At 41.6% G+C, this 21,514-nt stretch overlaps 1 protein-coding gene and 1 long non-coding RNA gene across 8 annotated transcripts in view; one reads left to right on the forward strand and one right to left on the reverse strand.

Annotated features, from left to right (window-relative positions):
- The window catches only part of LOC311521651, an 80,163-nt gene that overhangs the window by 35,741 nt on the left and 22,908 nt on the right, over positions 1 to 21,514 (forward strand). For 2 of the 3 annotated variants that reach the window (XR_014711944.1, XR_014711945.1), the window contains exon 3: positions 2,641 to 2,823. This is a non-coding gene — a long non-coding RNA (uncharacterized lncRNA). Of the gene's footprint in view, positions 1 to 2,640; positions 2,824 to 21,434; positions 21,502 to 21,514 lie in introns of those variants that run through there. The other variant, XR_014711946.1, reaches the window with a different exon arrangement.
- SBF2 (SET binding factor 2) overlaps positions 1 to 21,514 on the reverse strand; it is a 555,237-nt gene that overhangs the window by 31,180 nt on the left and 502,543 nt on the right. For 4 of the 5 annotated variants that reach the window (XM_084630065.1, XM_084630064.1, XM_084630063.1 and 1 more), the window contains 3 exons: positions 20,339 to 20,515; positions 13,429 to 13,530; positions 11,996 to 12,181 (listed from right to left, as the gene is read on the reverse strand). In XM_084630065.1, the coding sequence (XP_084486191.1) occupies positions 11,996 to 12,181; positions 13,429 to 13,530; positions 20,339 to 20,515 (465 nt within the window). Of the gene's footprint in view, positions 1 to 2,821; positions 3,061 to 11,995; positions 12,182 to 13,428; positions 13,531 to 20,338; positions 20,516 to 21,514 lie in introns of those variants that run through there. The other variant, XM_084630066.1, reaches the window with a different exon arrangement.

Consider the following 21,514-nt stretch of genomic DNA (forward strand, 5'->3'; position numbering starts at 1 on the left):
GAGCTAAAGTAACTGTAGAAATTATTATAATTTACTTCTGCAGGAAAACAATTATTAATCTAAAATACTTGCAGTATGAGAGAACAAAGGTGAATGACATAGTTGCTATTATTTTGTGTGTTTTAACAGTTGATTTCTGCATACTTGGAGATGGGACAGGTGCTAGAACTGGCTTAGGTAATCACTGTTAGCAATTATTTCTCCAACTGCAGTACAATGCGCAAAATTCAAATTAGAGGTGAGCTACTGGGGTCAAAAGTCCTTGATAAAATGTAGCTCAGACAATCAGAAATGAGAGAATTGTGCGCCCTGGAAATCAAATGTAATAGAAGGTAATTAGGATGATTTAACTGATTACAAATAAACACAAAAAAGATGTCACTAATCATTGCAGGTTACTTAACCCCATTAAAAGGTTAGGTATATTTAGTTATCATGTATCAGCTTTTGTCTCCAGTGCAGTCAATTGATTTGAAAGGGATCAGATCCTAAACTTGTATAAAAGGTTGTAAAATTGGTTAACAATGATGCAATTTTCACATAAGCGACCCAAAAATGTAAATCAGGGATTGAGTTTTTAGCACCATTAGATTCCTTTGTAAATCCCACCCTAAATGATAATACATATATAATGAATATCTAAATTGGCTCAGTAAACATGCAGATGTTTCTGATACTGTTACTAAAATAAAGACTCCTGACGTTCTAGAATTTACTCAGTTCTCTTCAGAATATTCTTTTGTAGATTTCCAGTTTTATAATATCTTTTAGTTTTGTAATTCCAATAAAAATAAATATTAATTTGATTTAAATAATCAAAAAAATTGTGAAATACCCTATAGAATAACTAGTAATCACTAAGAGACTGTTGTTGCAAACACATGAACAGCTGAGTAACTTCATGGGAGTAGTCATACTGAGTTCATTGTAACTACTAATGTAAATAAAGTATTTCACATATGTAACTCTTTGCAGGGTTAGGCCCTAAAATTGATGGAGAATTTTATTTAAATTCTGGAGCATCATTTGTTCAGTATACAGTTGAGCTATATTTATCAAAATACCAAATAGATATAACTGAAGTGTAAAATAAGGGGAGCTTCCTGTAATGACTTCATTTTAACCCACCCCATCATCTTAGAAGCAATGAGACTATCTGCCAGATGTTTCTATTGTGAAACAATGATTTAGCATCAATAATTTAGCTGACACCTGGAGATACTGGCATAAACAATGACTTTTTAAAAGATGATGCAGTTCTAATTTAGGAATCACTGTTTCATATGTTTTCTATGTAACTTTCAATGAACAACTGACAAATTTATGCACATTGGCTCTAAAGTTTTTTTGCACTCAAGATGTTAAAACTGAAACGAATGGTTAAAAAAAAAAGAGATTTAAAGAGAGACCAAACGTCCTCACTTTTATTTATGGGATATTTGAATATCAGATTGTAACATATCAAATTTTAGGATCAAATTCTGGTCTTGATTATAATATATAATAATAATATATCTCGTTGCACACAAACTAACATAGGGCACTGCTCATAGAAACACCATAGTACAAATATTTAGGATCAGATTCTTCATGACAAATTTCTATGTAAGCATACATATTAATTTGGATGACTTTCAAAAATCATACCCTTGAAAACTGTAGCAATATTGTTAGAATTTGTTAAGTCAATAACATATCATAATGGGCTAAAAGACTATCTTCAGAAACTTTTATGAACTACTCCTAGATAATTTATTCAGAGTTATGATACTATATCATATACTTAGCCTACAACCTTTTGCTAAGCGGAGACTAAGAGGTGTATAATATTATTGCACAGACTAAACACTAAGGTAAAAGGCAAGAAATACAGCTTATTGTGTAAAGTGTGTGTGTGTTCAAAATATTAATAACTTGTATCACTTACTAAACAAAAAATAGGTAAGAAAGATTTAAATACACAGTACCACGTATGGGAAGCTGCTACTGTATTTTAAAAATACCCTCACATTAGTTATAAAGCTAAGTTTTTTCTAAATGATACTCACTAGATAATGCAAAAACAAATAGATAATTTACTCTTATTTTTTAAAGGATACCATACAAACATTAATTCTGGTAACTGAATGGCTTATCCTAGAAAAAATAAACAGTTGATTTTACAGAGAAAAATGTAGTTTAGAGTATAATAGAAAAACTTAAATTGGCCAAAAAAGATGAGAGAAAAGGTGGGTGAGGTAATATCTTTTATTGGAACAACTTCTGTTGGTGAGAGAGACTAGCTTTAGAGCTGAAGAAGAGCTTGGTGTAAGCCTGAAAGCTTGTCTCTCTCACCAACAGAAGTTGAAGATACTACCTCATCTACCTTGTCTCTCTAATATCCTGAGTCAACAATGCTACAACAACACTGCATTCAGAAAAGATGGGCAGAATAGGAAACTTTATCAATGCTTGCCTGAAAATTTCCTTTTTTTGAATAATAAGGTCCACATATGTGCTACAATGGGTACTTCATCCTGCTTGCAGCTTAGGGGCAGAACCAGACCTCTCAGTCACTAGCAACAGGAGAACATGAAGTTCCCTCTAGTTGAGACAACTTCCCTGGCCAGGATAATTCAAATCTAATTTTTTTAATTACAGATGGTGTTACATACTTGGAGGAAAAACATCCATTTCTCCTACTGCAGAGCATAATAAAGTCTACCAATGATTACGAACTTAAATCCTTGGATATCAATTTCCATCTCTATTCTGGATGATCTGGTTTTCTGCAAGATGAGACTGATCTGTGGACCTTATTACGTGAAGAAAGGAAATTTTCAGGTAAGCATGGATAAATTTTTCTATTCTTTGTGCTAAGGTCCACAGATCCCTTACTTTGGGATTTTCATAGCTGTCGCTCTCCAAGGTGGGAAACAGGATCATTAAATATGGACATTCAAAAAAAGGCACATTATAATTACATAAATAAATATACACACTCTGTTAATAATAGCAAGTGTTACTGGCCTTGCCTGTAATATACATCTTCCTCTGGGCATTAAGGTGTGGAGAATACATCTGCCAAAAGAAAGGAAATGGCACTGGCTAAGATTGGATGACCAGTATGCAGAATTTGGTGAACAAATGACTATCTAGCAGATCTCAGTACTGGAGTCCTGACTGCTCTGACCTGAGATTGCTTGTGCTCCTAAATACTGCTTAACTAAAAGAAGAATATGTCTTGGATTTCCATAGGGAATTAATGCTATCACAGTTGGGAGAAGTATGTGTCTGAATTCAAAGTACAATAGTGGGTCATTTGAGAAGGTTCCCAACTTCAAATTTAAAAACCTTATTTGATTGTAGATAGTAGCCACTGGGAAGCCTACTCTAATACATAGGACATATAACAACACTTCCTGTGGAGGCTCAAACTGGGTAATGCAGCAAGGGGCAAAATGAGATTCCAAGGTATTTTATGACTTGCAGGGTTGGAATAAGGTTGATGCCCTAATGAAGCATTTGCGATGTTTACAAAACTTCATTTTCTTGAATATGCTGAGAATGTTGTACTACAGAGACGTGACTTTTTTACTTTGACACTCTAATACATCCACAATAAAGCACTCCTGGTGGGAAGGAAGGTTACTTACCTTATAGTACCTGGAGTTCTTTGAGATGCATGGTCCTGATGGGTATTAATTGTGGATGGGGATGTGCACCATGCATCTGAGAATGGAAAATATTTCAATCGCAGTGTTTGTTGGTCCATGCCTACATCCTACACCTCCTTGTACTCTGAACTGAGAGTATAAGGGATGGTGTGAACCAACCGCCACTCCAGTTCCTTTCTACAGTGAATCAAGTGAGAAACCGAGCAGAGGGGAAGGAGGGTGGGTCATGCAATACCCACAGGGGCCACACACCTCAAGGAACTCCAGTTACTATAAGGTAAGTAACTTTTCTTTTTCAAGTGCTGGTCCCTATGGGTATTCACAGTTGATGAGTCGCCAGCAGTGCATGTTGAGGAGGAGGGCACGAGGAAGTGTTCTGCACCGATTGTACCAAAGGAAGCATCCTCGGCAGAAACTTGAAGCAGGGCATAATGTTTAGTAAAAGTGTGAATGCTGCCCTAGTTGGTACTCTACAGATCTCCAAGAAGAGAATAACTTGTAGGGATACTACTGAGGCAGCTTGGGATCTAGTTGAATGAACCCTGACCATCTGAGGAGGCGGCACCTCCATAAACACATAGCATAGGAGGATGTAGCTGGAAATCCATTTAGAGAATGTTTGAGAAGAGACTGCTTACCCCTTTATCCTCTTGATTATGGAGATGAACAATCTCAGAGACTTCCAAAAGGGCTTTGTCCTGTGTAAGTAGAAGTCTAGAGCTCTTTGTACGTCTAGGGAGTGGAATTTCCTGTCTTCCCTGTTATCATGAGACTTGGACTAGAAGACAGACAAGTGAACAATTTTGTTCAGGTGAAATTCATAAGGTATCTTTGTGAGAAACTTGGGATGCAATCTCAGGATATTTTATCCTTGTGAAACACTGTGTAAGGAGGGTCCACCATAAGGGCCCTGAGCTCCCCTTCTCCTCCAGCAAAGCTGTTTGCCATTAGCAAGGCCCCTTTCATAGACAGGTGTAGGAGGGAGCAGGAGGTCAAGGGCTCAAATGGCAGGTTCATGAGTGCAGTTAGCACCAGGTTCAGGTCACAAGATTGGACTTCTTGTGAACAGGATCTCTCTAAATTCATTGTCCATCCAAAAAACAGGCCATCAGATGGAGGGATCTACAGTTGGGATGGATGGTCCTGCCTCTATTCTGAGACAGCAGGTTTAGAAACAGTTGTAAGTATTTGTATAGGCAAGAGACCGTCCATAGGTCAGTGGTGAACCACAATTGCCTTGGCAACCATGATACTATCAAAATTACAGTTGCCTTGTCCTGCTTGATCTTCCTGAGGACACAAAGTAGTAGGGGGATGGGAGAGAAGGCATAAATCAATGGGTCCAACCACTGTACCAGGAAAACATCCCCGCTTGAATTGTGCCCCTGGATAACTCAAGAGCAGTAGGCTGGGCACTTCTTGTTTCCTTGGATTGCAAAGATATCCCAGGATGGGAATCCCCACTGTTGTAAAATATACTGCACCACCGAAGAGCAGAGTTCTCACTCATGATCCTTGTGAAAATGCCTCCTTAGGCGGTCCACCAGGGAGTATATTACTCCTAAAAGGTGCACGGTTGAAAGGATAATTTGATGCTGAATGCATCAGTTTCAGAACTTGATTGCTTCCCTGCAGAATGGGCTGGACTTTGCTTCTCCTTGTTTGTTTATGTAGATTCACAATTCCAAAGCCAAAAGGGACTATTGTGATAATCTAGTCCAGTGGGTCTCAACCCAGGGTACACGTACTCCTGGGGAGTATGCAGAGGTCTTCCAGGAAGTACATCAACTCATCTAGATATTTGCCTAGTTTTGCAACAGGCTATATAAAAGCACGAGCGAAGTCAGGACAAACTAACATTTCATACAGACAATGACTTGTTTATACTGTTCTGTATACTATACACTGAAATGTAAGTACAATATTTATATGACAACTGATTTTTATAATTATATGGGGAAAATTAGAAAGTAAGCAATTTTCCAGTAATAGTGTGCTGTGACACTTCTTTTTATGTCTGATTTTGTAAGCAAGTAGTTTTTAAGTGAGGTGTAACTTGGGGGTATGCAAGACAAATCAGACTCCTGAAAGGGGTACACTAGTCCGCAAAGGTTGAGAGCCACTGATCTAGTCTGACCTCCTGTATAACCCAGGCCTTAGAACTTCCCCAAAATAATTTCTAGAGCAGATCTTTTAGAGAAACATTTAGTCTTGATTTAAAAATTTCTAGTGATGGAGACTCTGCTATGACCTTTGGTAAATTGTTCAAACGGTTAATTACCCTCACTGATAAAAATGTATGTGTTATTTCCAGGCTGACTTTGGCTAGCTTTAACTTGCAGCCATTGGATTGTGTCATACCTTTTTGTGCTAGACTGAAGAGCCCATTATCAAATATTTATTCTCCATGTAGGTACTTGAAGACTGTAATCAAGTCATCCCTTAGCCAACACTTTGTTAAGCTAAATAGATGGGACTCCTTGCATCTATCACTATAAGGCATGTTTTCTAATCCTTTAATCATTCTCCTGGCTCTTCTCTGAACCCTCTCCAATTTATCAGCATCCTTCTTCAATTGTAGACACCAGAACTGGACACAGTATTTCGGCTGTGGTCACACGAGTGCCAAATACAGAGCTAAAGTAACCTCTCTACTCCTAGTCAATATTCCCAATTTATTCATCCAAGGATTGTACTAGCCCTTTTGGCTACAGCATTGCACTGGGAGCTCATATTCAGCTGATTATCTAGGATAGAGTTGCCTATCCTGTAAATATGGCCTAAATTCTTGTTCCTACATGTATACATTTACATATTAAAACATGTTGTTTGCTTGTGCCCAATTTACCAAGTAACCCAGATTGCTCTGTATCAGTGACCTATCCTCTTTTTTTTTTTAAATCATTCCCCCAATTTTTGTATCAACTAAAAATTTTATCAGTGATTTTCTGTTTTCTTACAGGTCATTGATACAAATGTTACATAGCACAGGGACAAAAGAACTGATCCTCACAGGCCCCCACTAAAGAAACACCCATTCAGTGATGATTCCCCATTTACAATTACACTTCAAGATCTATTGGTTATCCAACTTTTATTCCATTTAATGTGTGCCATGTTAATTTTATATCTCTCTAGATTTTTAATCAAAATATCATGCAGTACCAAGTCACATGTCTTAAGGAAGTCTAAGTATATTACATCAATGCTATTACCTTTATCAACCAATTTGTAATCTCATCAAAAGCGATGTGTTAGTTTGACAGGATTTATTTTCTGATAACCCCATGTTGATTGGCATTAATTATATTACCCTTCTTTAATTCTTTATCAGTTGAATCCTGTATCAGTTGCTCCTGCTCCTGTTTAGGAGGTGATCTTTGTTGAAAGCAGTGCCGGGGTCTCATAGTCTGCGGCCCAAAAGTACAGATCACAGGAGCCCCAGTATGGCCAGTGGGTGGGATCGTAACAATAAGGCAGCAAGGAGGGGAGTACCATTGGTCACTAGCCCAACAGTTTGGGTCATGAGGACTTGGAGGCATCCAGGAGGCTCTGGAAGCTCTCTCTGGGATCAAGTCTTGTTTCTGAACCACTGGAGTAAGGGTTGTTTGACTATTGGTGGATCTGATGGTACCATGTGTTTTAAGACCATACGGCCAGAGGCAGGAATGGGCGAATAAGATACTGATGGCGTTGGAGCACTTTTGGCATGACTGTTGCTCAGGATTGGTAAATGATGTGCTGATGGTGCAAGGATAGAATTGGGTCAGAAAAACTGGTGATCTGGGATGTGTGTATATCACCAGATCCTTGAGAAGGGTATATCAAGGCCTAACGAGAGGAGAGCTGGCAGGAGTCTTGGATATGGATGGATCCATCAGTGTGAGTTTGGATGCAGCAGTATTTGTACTGTGCAGTATCATCAGTGCGGACAGTGAAAGTTCCCTTGTGTGGTGCAAGGGTCACTCCTGCCCCTGTCATAGATGGCTTCGGAATGGTGGTAACTCCCAGTTCTGTTGATACCAATCCATGCTTCCTGTGAGCTCTGGGTTGAACCCAACTTGTGGCACAGAGAAGAGGAGAAGCAGGCTTTTTCTTAGACGATGTATGGCGTGGTTTGTCCCTCTTTCAATGAGGGTGTTTATCTTTACCCTCCTCCTGCCTCCATTTAGTGGAGTACTTGGGTCTGCTGGAGGATTTCCAGCTAGAGAGCGCTGGTGCCAGTGGGATACTACCAGGAGGCTCATGTCAGTGAGATGGGGATCAGGAGGGGGGCAGGATCAGACTGGGGCTTCAAGGACATCTCCATTAAATATCTGAACTCTTGAGACTGCCTAGTACAAGGGGAAACGAGCAACAAATATAACTTTTTTAAGGAATGTGCGATTCCTCAAGGTATTCCACAGGCAGCTCTAGCAAGGGTCACTAATCAGAAAGAACCAGAGACATGACAGACAGGGCTTGAAGCTTGAAACCTTGGGCATACCAAATGGTGGGAGGACAAAGGGAGGGAACCCCCCAAATCCCAAACTATCTAAGAAAAAAGATTTACAAAACTATTTTCAGAGCCGAAGTTTGAGCAGTAACACTGGAAAGGCTATGCACAGCTAAGGGTTCTGTCCCAGGCTGGGAGTGGTGGAAAGGAACAGGAAAAGCCATTGGTCTATGCCACCCCTTTTGAGTCTCTCAAGGAAGAAACTGGCCTTGGGCCCAAGGGGTGGGCTCCCCAGAAGTTCTACCCCAGCCTACAGCATGGGATTCACATGGGCCAGATAGTTCTGTTTCCCCACGGGATGTATTGGCTCAGTATATGAGTAGCCATCCTGAAAGGGAAGGTCTGTTACAGAGGGGCAGCACAACCAGAAAGCTGGGCCCAAAATCCCCTTACAGAAGTGGTTCTCTACCAGGGGTCCGGGGCCCCCTGGGGGGCTGTGAGCAGGTTTTAGGGGAGGCACCAAGTGACTTTACAGAGTTATATGGTGGCAAAGATGGACACCAGGGTACTATCTCCAGGACAGTCCAAGTGAGTGTCCAGATAGAACGTTTCCAGACCCACCCCCCATTCCATGTTCAAAGTGAGCCCCACCATTTTGGGGCCATCCCAAGAGAGCGTCAATGTGACTGACGCTGTCCTGACTGGAGTATCCAGCAGTGCCACAATGGAGCCAAAGCACCAAGCCTCTCTGAGGCAACTGTCCCAGGGCTTTGCAGGAGGCTCCCAGGCTCCTGCTCTCCATCCCCACCCCTGTGAAGAGCAGGAACAAAAGACTGAGGCTGCTGATTTTGCTTCCCCAGCAGCAGCAACCCAGGGATGGTCACAAGCTGCTTCCTTCCTCTCGCTCTCTCAGTGGGTGGAGAAAGAAGGAAGGAATCACAGCCTGGAAGTCCTGGGGCGGGAGCCTGCAAAGCCCCTGCTATTGCCCCATGCCCGGGATCCCTCGCTAGCAGCAGCCCTGCCTGAACAGGCAGGGAGAGGGACAGCCCCGGGGTGGGGCGGAGGACACTTGCCCCCCAGCCCAGCTGACACCCCTAGGCTCCCTCCCGCATATGCCTTGAGCTGGGACTTGGAGACCTTGTCGCTCTGGTCCAGGTCCAGGGCGGTGAAGGCGTGCCAGATGGCCTTGAGCAGCTCCTCTTTGAGCCCCCCCATGGCCAGCCTGCCCCCAGGCCGCTGCGCCCCAGCCGCCCCGTCCCCTGCTGGTCCTGCTGCAGCTCGCATCACTCCACCCCTCTCCGCCGCTGGCAGCCAACCAGGCCCAGCGGCGCGGGACAGGGCTGCGCCCTCTGGGGCAATAGGAAGTGATTGAGCCCTGGGCAGCTGCAGGCTGAGGATCGTGCGCGCCCCGCTCCACCTCTCCCTAACCCCTTGCATAAAGCAGCCCCAAGTTGGGCCAGCCCCTGCTCCCAGCACCCCTCCCCCCCGCAGCAGGCTGGAACCGGCCCCTGAAAGGCGAAGTCCTGCTGGCCCTCCTCACCCTGCCCTCCAACCCTGAGCTGCCTGCGGGGCCGCACAGCAGGCTCGGGCCCCACACATGTAGCCCAGGTGGGCAGTTGGGCCAGTCGGTAATTATCACAGTGAAACGTGAGGCCCCGATCCTGGCAATGTTCCCAGCTGGGGCTGAGCACAGGAATGACATTGTCCTGGGGCAGAAGTGGTTGCAGGCTCAGGGCCTTGTTTTCTGTAATGTCTTTCAAATTAAACATGTAGCCCCAAAATGCTTTATAGCAGTGGTTCTCAACCAGAGGTCCCAGGCCCCCTGGGGGGGCCGTGAGCAGTTTTAAGGGGGTCCGTCAAACAGGGCCAGCATCAGACTCACTGGGGCCCAGGGCAGAAAGCCAAAGCCCCACGGGATGGGGCTGAAGCTCGAGCCCCTGAGCCCCACCACCTGGGACAGAAGCCGAAGTCTGAGCAGGTTAGGTTCATGGGGCTCCCTGTGGCATGGGGCTTTTATATGGAGAAAATCTGTTTTTGTGACACAGGTGGGCCGTGGAGGTTTTATAGCATGTTGGGGGGAGGGGCCCTCAAGAAGAAAAGGATTGAGAACCCCCGCCTTACAGAAATTTCTAGCATTGGCTGCATCTGGGCTGTGATGGGGGAGGAGGGGATGCCTCAGAGCCAAGTTCTTTTCCAATCCTGCCTGCCTTCTTGTCTCCTTTGCTGCTGGATCGAGAAGGGGGCTGAGGTAACCCTGTTTGACCTGAGTTGCCTCTTGTCTAGCAGATCAGCTTCTTGAATCTTTCTTGCTTTCTCTCCTGCTTGCGGAAGGGGGCAGACGACCCCACCTAGATGGGGCTGAGAGAGAGAGAAAATGGGTCCTGCCCACAGAACTGGTTGAGCTCCCCAGTGAGATACTTGTTAAGGGGCAGCAGGAGACACAGACCCTTCCTTTTGTCTCTGGCTTTTCTCAGCCTAGCTCACTTCATGAAGCCTGTAGCAGCCCCAAAAAATCAAATACAGTCCTGGAACACAGCTGGGAATGAGATAGGCACATTACTGAGCTGAAATGTAGACTAAAATTTGAAATAAAAACTGGAATTTCCCTCAGAAAAGCTCTGCAGCAGGATGGGCTGGCTGAGCTGCCAGCCACCCAAAGCAGAAAAAAGTAAAGGAACTTCAGGACATGGGGCATTCCCCTGCTGTCAGTGACTGACAAGTCTGGTTTTGCCCCAAAAGACGCAAGCTGGCTGAAGTACAATTGTAATAGATCTGTGGACCTTAGCATGAAGCAGAAATGAAGTAACAGACTGGAGGGAGATAAGAGAGAATGCTCCCCCCACTAACTGTAACAGACTGAAGTTTTACTGAAAAACCACCAACTCTATAATTATTGTACAGTAACTCCATGGCTGCGATTCTGGGAGCTGTTCCCCCCCCCCCGGCCAGGCAGGGCCACCCGGAACACAGGGCCCTGGGTTAAGGGCGGCCCCGGGGCTGCAACTCTAAAGCCCCTTTTGGAATGCCACCTGCACCTCCCCCTTGCTCCCCTGCCCAGCACGCCCCCTCCCCATCGCGGGTGTGTGTGTGCTGGGCACCCTGTGTTTATTGGTAAATCCGCCCTTGCCTCCCTCCCAGTTCTTAGGACTTTCTGGGAGGGAGGGGGGGAGCGGAGATGTGGAGCTTCCCTGCTCCCTCCCTCCCAGAAAGTCCTAAGTGCTGCCAAACAGCTGTTTGGCAGTGGGGGAAATGCTGGGAGGGAGGTAGAGAAGAGGAACTTGTGCAATGCTCCCTTGTAAAGTCGCTACTCTTCCACAGAATCCTACAAGCAGTGGACAGAGCAGGCAGCCAAACAATGTTATAAGGAAGCATTGCACAACTTTAAACGAGTATGTTTCCTAATGGAGTAGTGACGTAACTTGGAAACAACATTAAGTGGGAGGACGTTAAGTGAGGAGTTACTGTATAAGCTTCTTCTGCTTCCAAAACTGATGGAGTGAATAGTCTCCCCAGAGTTACCTGGAAAGAGAAGAGTTGGCTGCCGCATATGCTGCCATTCTCTTTGTAGAAAATGAATGTACTCTCTGCACCTGCTCAGTAAATATAAACTCGGAAGCTTGCCTCTAACTCACAGAGCTTCTATTTGAAATCCCTCTGTAAATCACCTTATATGATCCACAATACCAGCTACTACTATTTAGCAGGGACAATGTATGTTCTATCTTTCTACCAATAGCTTCACTATTTTCCTTCTCTTTCCTGCAAAAAGGGCAATCTTCTCTCGTAAGAGTGAAGGGAAAGTCCCTATTTCTTTTTCAATGCATTATTTATTAATAGCTCCACAATGATGGCCTTACGCATCCATTTTCTAAACACTGAATAGGCACAGATTTGTTATTCTTACCTGGTGCACACAGTCCAGGAACTGTAAGAAAATGGGAGCAAATCCACTACCCTGACAATTGAGGGTCACATTACTACGCTGATTGAACTTATGACCAAAAGAGAGCCACTCTTTTTCCACTAACATTCGGAAGCCTTCAAGTGTCCTGTAGAATGGATCACTGAGTAATTGCACTAGAGACACCACCTAGATCACAAAACAGAGTGCACTGGCATTAATATTAGATATATCATGTTCAACAAACTGAAATGTTCTAAACTTGTTTTTATGAAATACTGCAAGGCATCAAAAGCATTAAAATAAATTAAGTTATAAATAACTGGGGAAGTTACTAGATAAGTGATTTACAAAGGCAGAAATAATCCAAAGTTGGATAAGAGCAAGTTTCATACAAAAGAGCTTCAACTAAAGTGAGGTTTTACTGAATTTGGGGGAAAAAAGCAAATTCAAGTGATTACTGAATTTGGAAATCACTACGCTATTTACCAAATTTAAATTAAAAGCATTATCAACAGACAAAAATGACAAACATTTAGAAAATGGGTGCTGGCCATCTCAGCTGGCAGAGGATTGCAGAAAAGGACCTGGAAGGTGGTCGACTATACCCTCTGGAGTGATGCCATGTTGCCTGCAGCCCTTCCTTTATCAGCCATTAGGTGGTGGTTAAAAGACAGCACTGGGCAGAAATGGGTCTCTTCCTGCTCTGTCTATACATCTATCCCTCCACTCCTCCCTTATAATTTAAAAATGGCTGAGTAGACGGTGTTAAGTTTCAATTGTGCTTTTGTTTGTACGGAGCTATGAGTTATGTGTCAGGTTCTCAAACTATTTGATGGAATTATTGATTTGCTGTATGTACCTTTTGGATTATGATGCATTTACACAGGCACAATCTACTCACTGAATGAGCTCAGCTGTTGCTTTTCATTTAATGCCTGGTTTGTTTCACAAGATCTATACTTTGGTAATTTGTCCTGGAAGCAGATGCTACAGGGTCGGAACTGTGTGTGTACATGGCAAAGAGTCTCTCGAACACACAGTGGTAGAGCTAAGGGCATAATGCCCATCAACTCACCTTGTGTGCCAAAATGTGTTTCAGCCACGAAGTTAAGCAATTTCTAGTCGTGAATTTTAGCCTTTCCTCATGAAGTAGTCTGCACAGGGCTGCAGACCTTGGTTAGGCCCTTGAATTGTGCAGGGCCATCAAGACCTTGGGTGAAAGCATACGTTTTGACTGCTTGTTCTGGATTTGAAAATCAAAATGGATGAAGAGTGACAGATCAGGTAGCCCTTGCCTTTTCCCTGCTGCCAGGACAGGTTGCGTTTAGGAATTTGTTGTTTAAAGTTATAAGAAAATTACAGCTACTTGGCCAAAACCTAATGCCTGGTGTTTACTAGCCCCCACCATTCACAAATTTGTAATAGCAGCTTACCTGTGCAGTAATATCCCAACCATCTTCCAAACAAACCATAACTGAAGAACCATTCTCAAGGAGCTCTGATATGACCACTCCCAATTGCATTATCCTGTGAAGCTACATAATATAAAAAAATTAGTAACATACTAAAAGTGCAGAATTCATCTGTTAATATTGCCAAATTCTTATAGATTCATATCATACCATACCATTGATGATTTAAACTATAAATATTAAATATATTAAATGCATGTTATATATATTAATAAATAAATATTAAGCCATTTATTTATTTAGGAAGTTTAAAAGGTTTACAAATCCTTGCCAGGTAAATATCAGAGACAAAACAATAATCATTATATCAGTGAAACATACAGTAATATAATCATCATAATTCTATTTAACAGAATGTTACCATATTATTGAGTAAGCATCTTTATACTACCTATATCATATTTCTAGTGATTTTATTAAATTGTGTGGAATCTCTGATCACGCATATTTAACAAATCCACTGTCTGTCAAATGTTAATATTCAAAGAAGTTGGACATGTGCTGTTTTTTCTGCAGGTGAGTGTACTTTGAGTATTGAATAAATGGTAACCAAATATTTAAGTATCTATTTTACTGGGTACGTAACTGGTGAGTTAACCTGTCTTTAACAATATCTACACAGAATGTCGACTGTTCAAACTCTTCAGAATTTCAAATTTTTTCATTTAGAAAGCAAGTTTCTGTCTTATGGAAATAGATCAAATCTTCTCCCTCTTATATTTTGTTTTTGGCCAGGCTGGCTGGGATGCAGGCAAGTATATGCTCAAGTATTCATTATGGTACTAGCTCTACAAACACTTACGCACAGTTGTAACTTTACCCCCATGAACAGTCCTATTGATTTCAGTGTGACTTCTTATGGGATTATAATTACATGTGTGCTGAAGAGTGTTTGTAGGACTGAAGTCTCTTTCTTGTTATCAAGCTCATATTTTGTGAACATTTTCCTGACTGATGTGATGCATAACAATTTTATTCCTAAAAATGAGAAAAATCTCTGTTTTCAGTTTCTACCATTTGTATGGTAATCCAAGATCAAATGTCACAGTAGAACATACTTGTGTAAGCAGCTTTAATGTAGGCCGAACATGGCTATTTCAGTTTTCAACAGTAGGAACCAATTGCATGTTGTATTGGACACAACCCAAACAAGGTTAAAATTAACAGTGAAAAGTCTCAAAGCTTGAAAGTGAGGAATGGAAAAGATGTTGACACTGTTACAGGGAAGAAAGCAATGTAGGTGCAAAGACACAATATAAGACAAATCTAGGTTCATGGATGAAAAAAAACAAAAAAAGAATCAGCTGCAAAAGGAGAGTACAAGAGAAAGGACTCAGGGAGAACAGAGTGAAGGTGGAGAAAGGAAGTGAAAGACAGAGTCTGCCTTAGAGACTCCCAAACAAGGATATAACTTTAGAAAATTCATCTTTCTACCAGTCTTCTGAGCCTTTATTAAATAGTATTTATTTTGTTACTACAAGATGTAAAAGGGAAAAATACATATACTACAAAAGTATTTAAAATACTTATGATACAGAAATGCAAAACTGTTACTTACCTCCTTGTAATTGTTGTTTGAGATGCGTTGTATGTCTATTCCACTGTAAGTGTGTACGTATCTCATGCATGGGTGATGGAGAGTTTTCCCTAGCAGTACCTGTAGGGGCAGCTACACACGCATCTTGGCTTCCCTTTGATTGGAGCCCAGGGATATAACGGGTAGAGCAGCCCTACCCCTCCTTTATTTTTTTTCATACCAGAAACTTAGATGATAGACTCTGATGAGTTGGGGGAAAGGATGGGTTGTGGAATGGACATATAAAACACATTTTGAGAACAAGTTACAAGAAGGTAAGTAACCATTTTTCTTCTTTGAGTGATTGTGTATTCCACTGTAGGTAACTCCAAGTTGTTTCTCAATGGAGGTGAGGCTAGGAGTCTCTTCTGAAAAGGGGCTGTAGGACTCCTTTCCCCACATTCATATCATGCTGTGATGCTGCAGTAATTGCATAATGGCTAGCAAAAGTATGTACAGAGGACCATATCACCACTCTACAACTGTTAACAATAGGAACATTTAAAAAAGGGGAAAAAGGAGGAGTCAGGGAACTACAGACCGGTCAGCCTGACTTTGCTCTAGTAGCTTCCCAGGTATCAATGTATAAAACATTCAATTTATGACTACCTGAAGGATGAAGGGGTGATCACTAGCAGCCAGCATGGATTTACTAAGAACAAATCATGCCAAACCAAATTGATTTCCTTCTTTGACAGGGTAACTGGTTTGATCAATAGGGAGAATGTGGTAGACATAATATACCTGGACTTCAGCAAGGCTTTTGACACAGTCCCGTGTGACATGATGATAAGTAAGCTGGAGAAATGCAGGCTCAGCAGAACTACCAGAAAGTGGATACATAATTGGTTAAACAACTGCAAACAAAGAGTAACTATTAATGGAAAGATGTCTGATTGGAGGGGGTATCAAGTGGGATCCCACAGGAATCTGTTCTGGGTCTGGTGTTGTTTAATATCTTTATTAAGAATCTGGATGTCGGAATAGAGAGATAACTGATCAAATTTGGAAGGGAACGGAAAGGAAGAGGGAGATCCGAACTGGTAGATATGCTGTTCTTGACAGAGGAGTCAAACATGCTGCTCCAAGGCCTGAGGCTGCCTGGAAAAAGCAAGTGAGGAAGTAGAAGGAGGAGGCCTCCTCCTCTGTGCTCTGTGGTTGCATCTAGACTGTAACGAGGATGAATAGTGCATGGTTACTGCCATCATCATGACGCTCACAGCAGAGTCTGCTGCTTCCAAGAAAGCCTTCAGGGCCAATCGAGAGACCAGATGACCTTCCGCTAAGATGGCTTGGAATTCATCCCATTCATCTGGCAACTTATTTATAAATTTAGACATTGCCTCCCAAGTCTAATAGTCATACCAGGCCAACAGGGCATGGTGCCTGACAATTCTAAGTTGTAATCAGCAGCTGAATAAACCTTCCTTCTAAAGAAGTGTAGCTTTTTTGCATCCTTTTCTTTTGGGGTAGCTTAGCTTGACTTTGGCAATGTTTTTCATTTACTCCAGCTACCACCAGTGAATCTGGTACAGGATGTAAATAAAACTGTTCAAAACCTTGGGAAGGAACCTCATATTTCATTGGGTATGCTTGGCTACAAGGGGTACAGAGAATTAAGTTTGCTAGAGTGACTTAATAGGCTGCATTATTGCCTAGCTTACAGGGAGGGCTCCCTTCCCTGCTTGTAGTTGTGTGTACAATATAAACAAGTTTGTGAAGGTTTTCCTCCATCTGAATACCTAAAAGCGGGATCAGGTTCTCAATGACACCCTGGACTCTTTACAGTGGGAAGTGTAAGAACCCACTTCTGACTCTGATGAGGAGTGTAAGTACTCTGAAGGCGAGAGTGGAGCAGTACTGGGAAGAGTCATTGGAGACTGGTACCAAGATCTGCACCAAGATAACAGAACTGGTGGCAGTATTGGTGTCTTCCTAGCTCTTGGTACCAAGTGTTGTTGAATACGTATCAGAGGCCTAAATACCATTGTTGACAATACTGACAAGATGGTACCATCCCTGAGACCACGGGTGTTGAAGCAGACACCAATGCCAGTGCCAAAGTCTGCCCAGTTTGCACTGGTACTGATAGAGGACGTTCCCCTAGAGTAAATGGGGAATCCAGTACTGAAAGGCAGCTGCAAAGGCCTCTGGCATTGTTGATACTAAGGGCAGGTCTGCCCTAAAAGCACTACATCGATGCAACTGCACCGCTGTAGCGCATCTAGTAAAGACACTCTATGTCAGTGGGAGAGCGCTCTCCTGTTGGCATAATTGCTCCACCTCTGCGAGAGGTTGACGTATGTTTCCCGCTGACATAGCACTGGTGTAGACAGCACTTAGGTGCTGTAACCTGCATCGCTCAGGGGGGTGGCTTTTTCACACCCATGAGCAATCTAAGTTACATTGACTCAAGCAGTAGCATAGACCTGCCCAAAGAGAGGAAGTTGTATGACACTCAGAAGCAGTGCCAGATCCTTCACAAGTCCCTGAAGCAGCAGTCTATCTCCATGGTAGGTACTGGAGCCAACAACTCCAGTCTATGACAGCCACTATGAGATGGTCCCAGGCTGAGTCTATCCAGAGGGCATGATCTACATTAGGTACCAGAGTAGCTTACTCCTGCCAACAAGGAGTCTGGTACTGAGGACTCAAAGGTAGCTGAAGCAGTCTTTTGAGGTTTGAGAGGTCAAGGGTGTCCTGAGCACTTGTGCTTCCTTGGAGATGGCTCTGGTGAAGATCTCTGTCTGTGTCAGATGGCAAGGCTGGGGGGGAGCACTTGTTGAAAGAGTGCTGAATGAGCTCCCTTGAAGAGAGCAAAGATGCCAGGCAAAGAGTGGCAATAGTATCGAAGATGCACTTCTCTCTGCTTCTTCATCCTTGATTTAAATCTGTGGCAGACTGGACACTGGTCCCTTATGTGGCCCTCAGCCAAGCATCTCAAACAGTGAGAGTGAGGATTATTGATGAGCATCGCCTGTGACACCTGGACCAAGGTTTGAAGCCAGGAGATCTTAGCATAAGCCCTTCTACTACTACTGAGACAAAGTTTGCTTGGACAAACTAGTACAATTAGAATATTGAAACAAAATTAAATAAAATAAAGAAAAGTCCAAATGGATGAACTAAACACTAAACACTATGAACTATAACAAAGTATATGCAGGATTTTTGTTTTCTATAACGACAAGAGGGTGTACTAAATGAATAACAACAATGTCCAACTGCCGAAAGAAAGAAGGAACTGAGGGGGGTAGCTTCATCCTTTACACGTTGGCTCTGGGCACAAGGGAAGGCAGGATGCATACATGACCGCCCATAGGTACTGCTAGGAAAAACTCTCCACACCTGTGCACATACCTACAGTGGAACAGATGTATGGAATCACTCAAAGAGGATTAAAAGGTATATTCATCCTCATTTTGAATGCCCAACTTTTTACAATGCTCACATAGTCATTAAGGATTTAGAAAATAATTGCAATTGCAACTGAGACTTGTAATAGATACAATTGAACAGCCCATCAAATAATAAGCAGCAGGGTAGCTGTATGGAAGCCTACGTTATCTTTCAAATTAAAGGAGCCACACGGCAAGCAGAATACTTTTAAAATGAAAGCACAACATTATTACTTTAAATTTCTTAATTTGAATCTAATGTGCATTATGCTAACTTAATAAAATACTGTAGTACCCTTCATTTTTTCTTATTTATGTACTTCCATTTAAAGAAGCATTCAAACCTTTTTAAACAGGATTAAAACACAAACTGTGTAATTTATTTCTCTCTTCTCCAGCAGAGGAAAATCCTGTATACTAAAAACAAATCTACAGGATGAAGATCTGAGTTTTCTCATAGGCATGGTCTAAAAATGGCAAATTAAATATAAACTCACATTAGCTTTCCAATTTGTATTTATAACCATACTGTATATTATTTTGGTTTAGCACCATGAAAATGTCTTAATACTGAATTAGGGTAATGTGTGACATTATGATCTAGTCCAAAGCAAGGAAAGCACATCGTTGTTGTGCACCTGGAGCACTACTGTAGGGACATTGTGACTCCCACAATCCCCCCGCTTCTTCAAGGAGGGAACATGCTCTGACAAATCTACACCCAATGTACTGCATATGCACCCCAATATGCTGGTGTAACTATGCTACTGAGCATGTTGGCAGGGAGGAGGAGTCAAGGCTCCACCCCTCCCACATTTTCACCCATCTGAGCAAGGGGGTGGACACAGCAGCTCTATGAAGCCAACTATCTCCCATACACTGGAAGTGCTGGCACAGTGCAAAAACACAATGGAGTAAGGAGGTGTAAGGCATCCGCCCTGCACTGCTACACAGAACAGGCAAAAATATGGGCCTTGGTATGTAATTTCCAGAGTTACTGCATTATTCACTCTGTCTGTTTAGAGCATGTGTTCTCCTTGAGAGGCTATCATAACAAAAATGATCTATCATGTTTTATTATATTTTTAAGAGTATTTGTTCAACAACAGCTTCTCAACATAACATCTAGTTGTCCAAAAATGTTCATACTTATTATGATTTACAAAGTGCTTAATTTACCACATCCCCACTCACTTGAATCCCGTAAAAGACATCCCTAATCATATTTTTATTTGGTTAATCTCTGTGACTGTGTGTGTGGGAGGACGAAGGAAAGGGAGAGATTAGTAGAGAATTTCTCAAAATATCAGTTGCACTGAAGGACTTTTATATGAGAGCTTCTCCATGTTTGACTATTAATAGCTCACAGATAGAATAGTTTATCTATTAAATGAAGGTATATACAGAAATGCAGCGTTAGCACACAACGATGAGATGTGATGATATATGAAAAACGGGTGTATGAGTTTTAAAATAAAATTGCCAATTTATTATTCATCTTGCAAAGTTACCTCATTGTTCTACCTTTATATTTTTATCTAACTTTAATGGGAAACAGAAGAATTAAAGTGTGTGCAATCAAGGCCATAAAAATTAATACAGACAGTAAAAAAGCGAATTTGTATTCTGGCATTTTGTTCCACATTATAAGGAACAATGAATTACACTGTCTAGTTGTCAAATATATCTCACATCAATAACTCCTAATGCTGTATTAAAATAATAGTTAATGTCCATATAATGCTATAACTGATTTCATGCAATGGAATTACAAGGAACAAAGAGAAAGGTTTGTTGGTTAGAACAACACACATTTCTCTGTCAGCAGAGATCAGAATTTATTCTGGGTAAACAGTACTACATATAAATTTTTAGAAGCATCTACCATATGAATTACCTGTGGGAACCACTCTGATTCACCAAGTGCCTTAAGGAACGTTACTTCAGAATCTGTAGGAATAGTACTGGGAACACAAACCCCCATCATCTTTTTAAAACTAGTTTTCACCTGTCGGATGTCACTGAACTCAACAGCAACAAATTCACAATTCAAAGCAAGATCAAGTTTGAAGCCCTGTGGATGAATAAGACAATGACACATTATTCATTGGAAAAGCATATTTTTCGTGCAAAGTATCTATGTGAGAAAAGATGCTTTCAAAGAGATTGCTTTAATGCTAAGAATTTCCAAACACAATTTACATTTCATTTTTTCCCATAAGAAACTGCCTAGTACAAAATGATTCTTACAACACTCTTGCAAAAGATACCAAAATATACTTCCCCCATCCATCACCCGCAATAAAAATGGATGTTAAATACTTCTATTCTATGTGAATAGTAAAATAAGGTTAGCATTTAGTAGATCTTCCTAACTCTTTTGAAATGACATTGGACTTCTGTGAACAGGTACAGTATCATTAAAAAATAAAATTATTATTTGATAAATATGAACTTGATGCTTGATTATAAAGTAATTGTTTCAATCAGAATGGGCAATTAATACTTTTTATTTATTAAGTTCAATTGAAGGTTTTGACTTAAATCACCAAACACAAGGGAATTTAATGGTAGATGATTGTCTGTTAGAAGTGATATGTCTAGGTATTCTAGCCGATGGTATGCAAGATTATCTACTCTTCTTGGACTCTTCTAATAGAAAAGCCCAAGAACTGTAGTGTGTGGGTACAGGGCACATCTGCGATAACAGTAATTGGTATTTATAAAGCACTTTCCAGCTTCAAATAACTGATGGGGAACTTAAAGAAAAGACATTTTCTTTGTCAAAGGCTACAAAGAGACCAAAGCAGAATTACTATTCAGAAGTTCCTAGGTCCTAGTCCTGCACTCACACCACAATTCTCTCTCAATATAATCTAAAATGTGTGAGTAATAAAGCTTAGGGTTGGGGAGTGGGACATATTGGTAAGAAGGCTACCTCATTTTTTATCTCATTCCACACCAGTTCATTTGAAACCATTTTTTTTAAACAGACAAGAAAACACAGTTTCTGTCAAGCTAAAACGAACTTCCTGAATAAAGTAAGAAGAATTAAAGATGGATTCCTGTGGTA

The sequence above is a fragment of the Lepidochelys olivacea genome (genome assembly GCF_965140295.1).
Source record: "Lepidochelys olivacea isolate rLepOli2 genome assembly, chromosome: 6".
NCBI classification, from domain to species: Eukaryota; Metazoa; Chordata; order Testudines; family Cheloniidae; genus Lepidochelys; species Lepidochelys olivacea.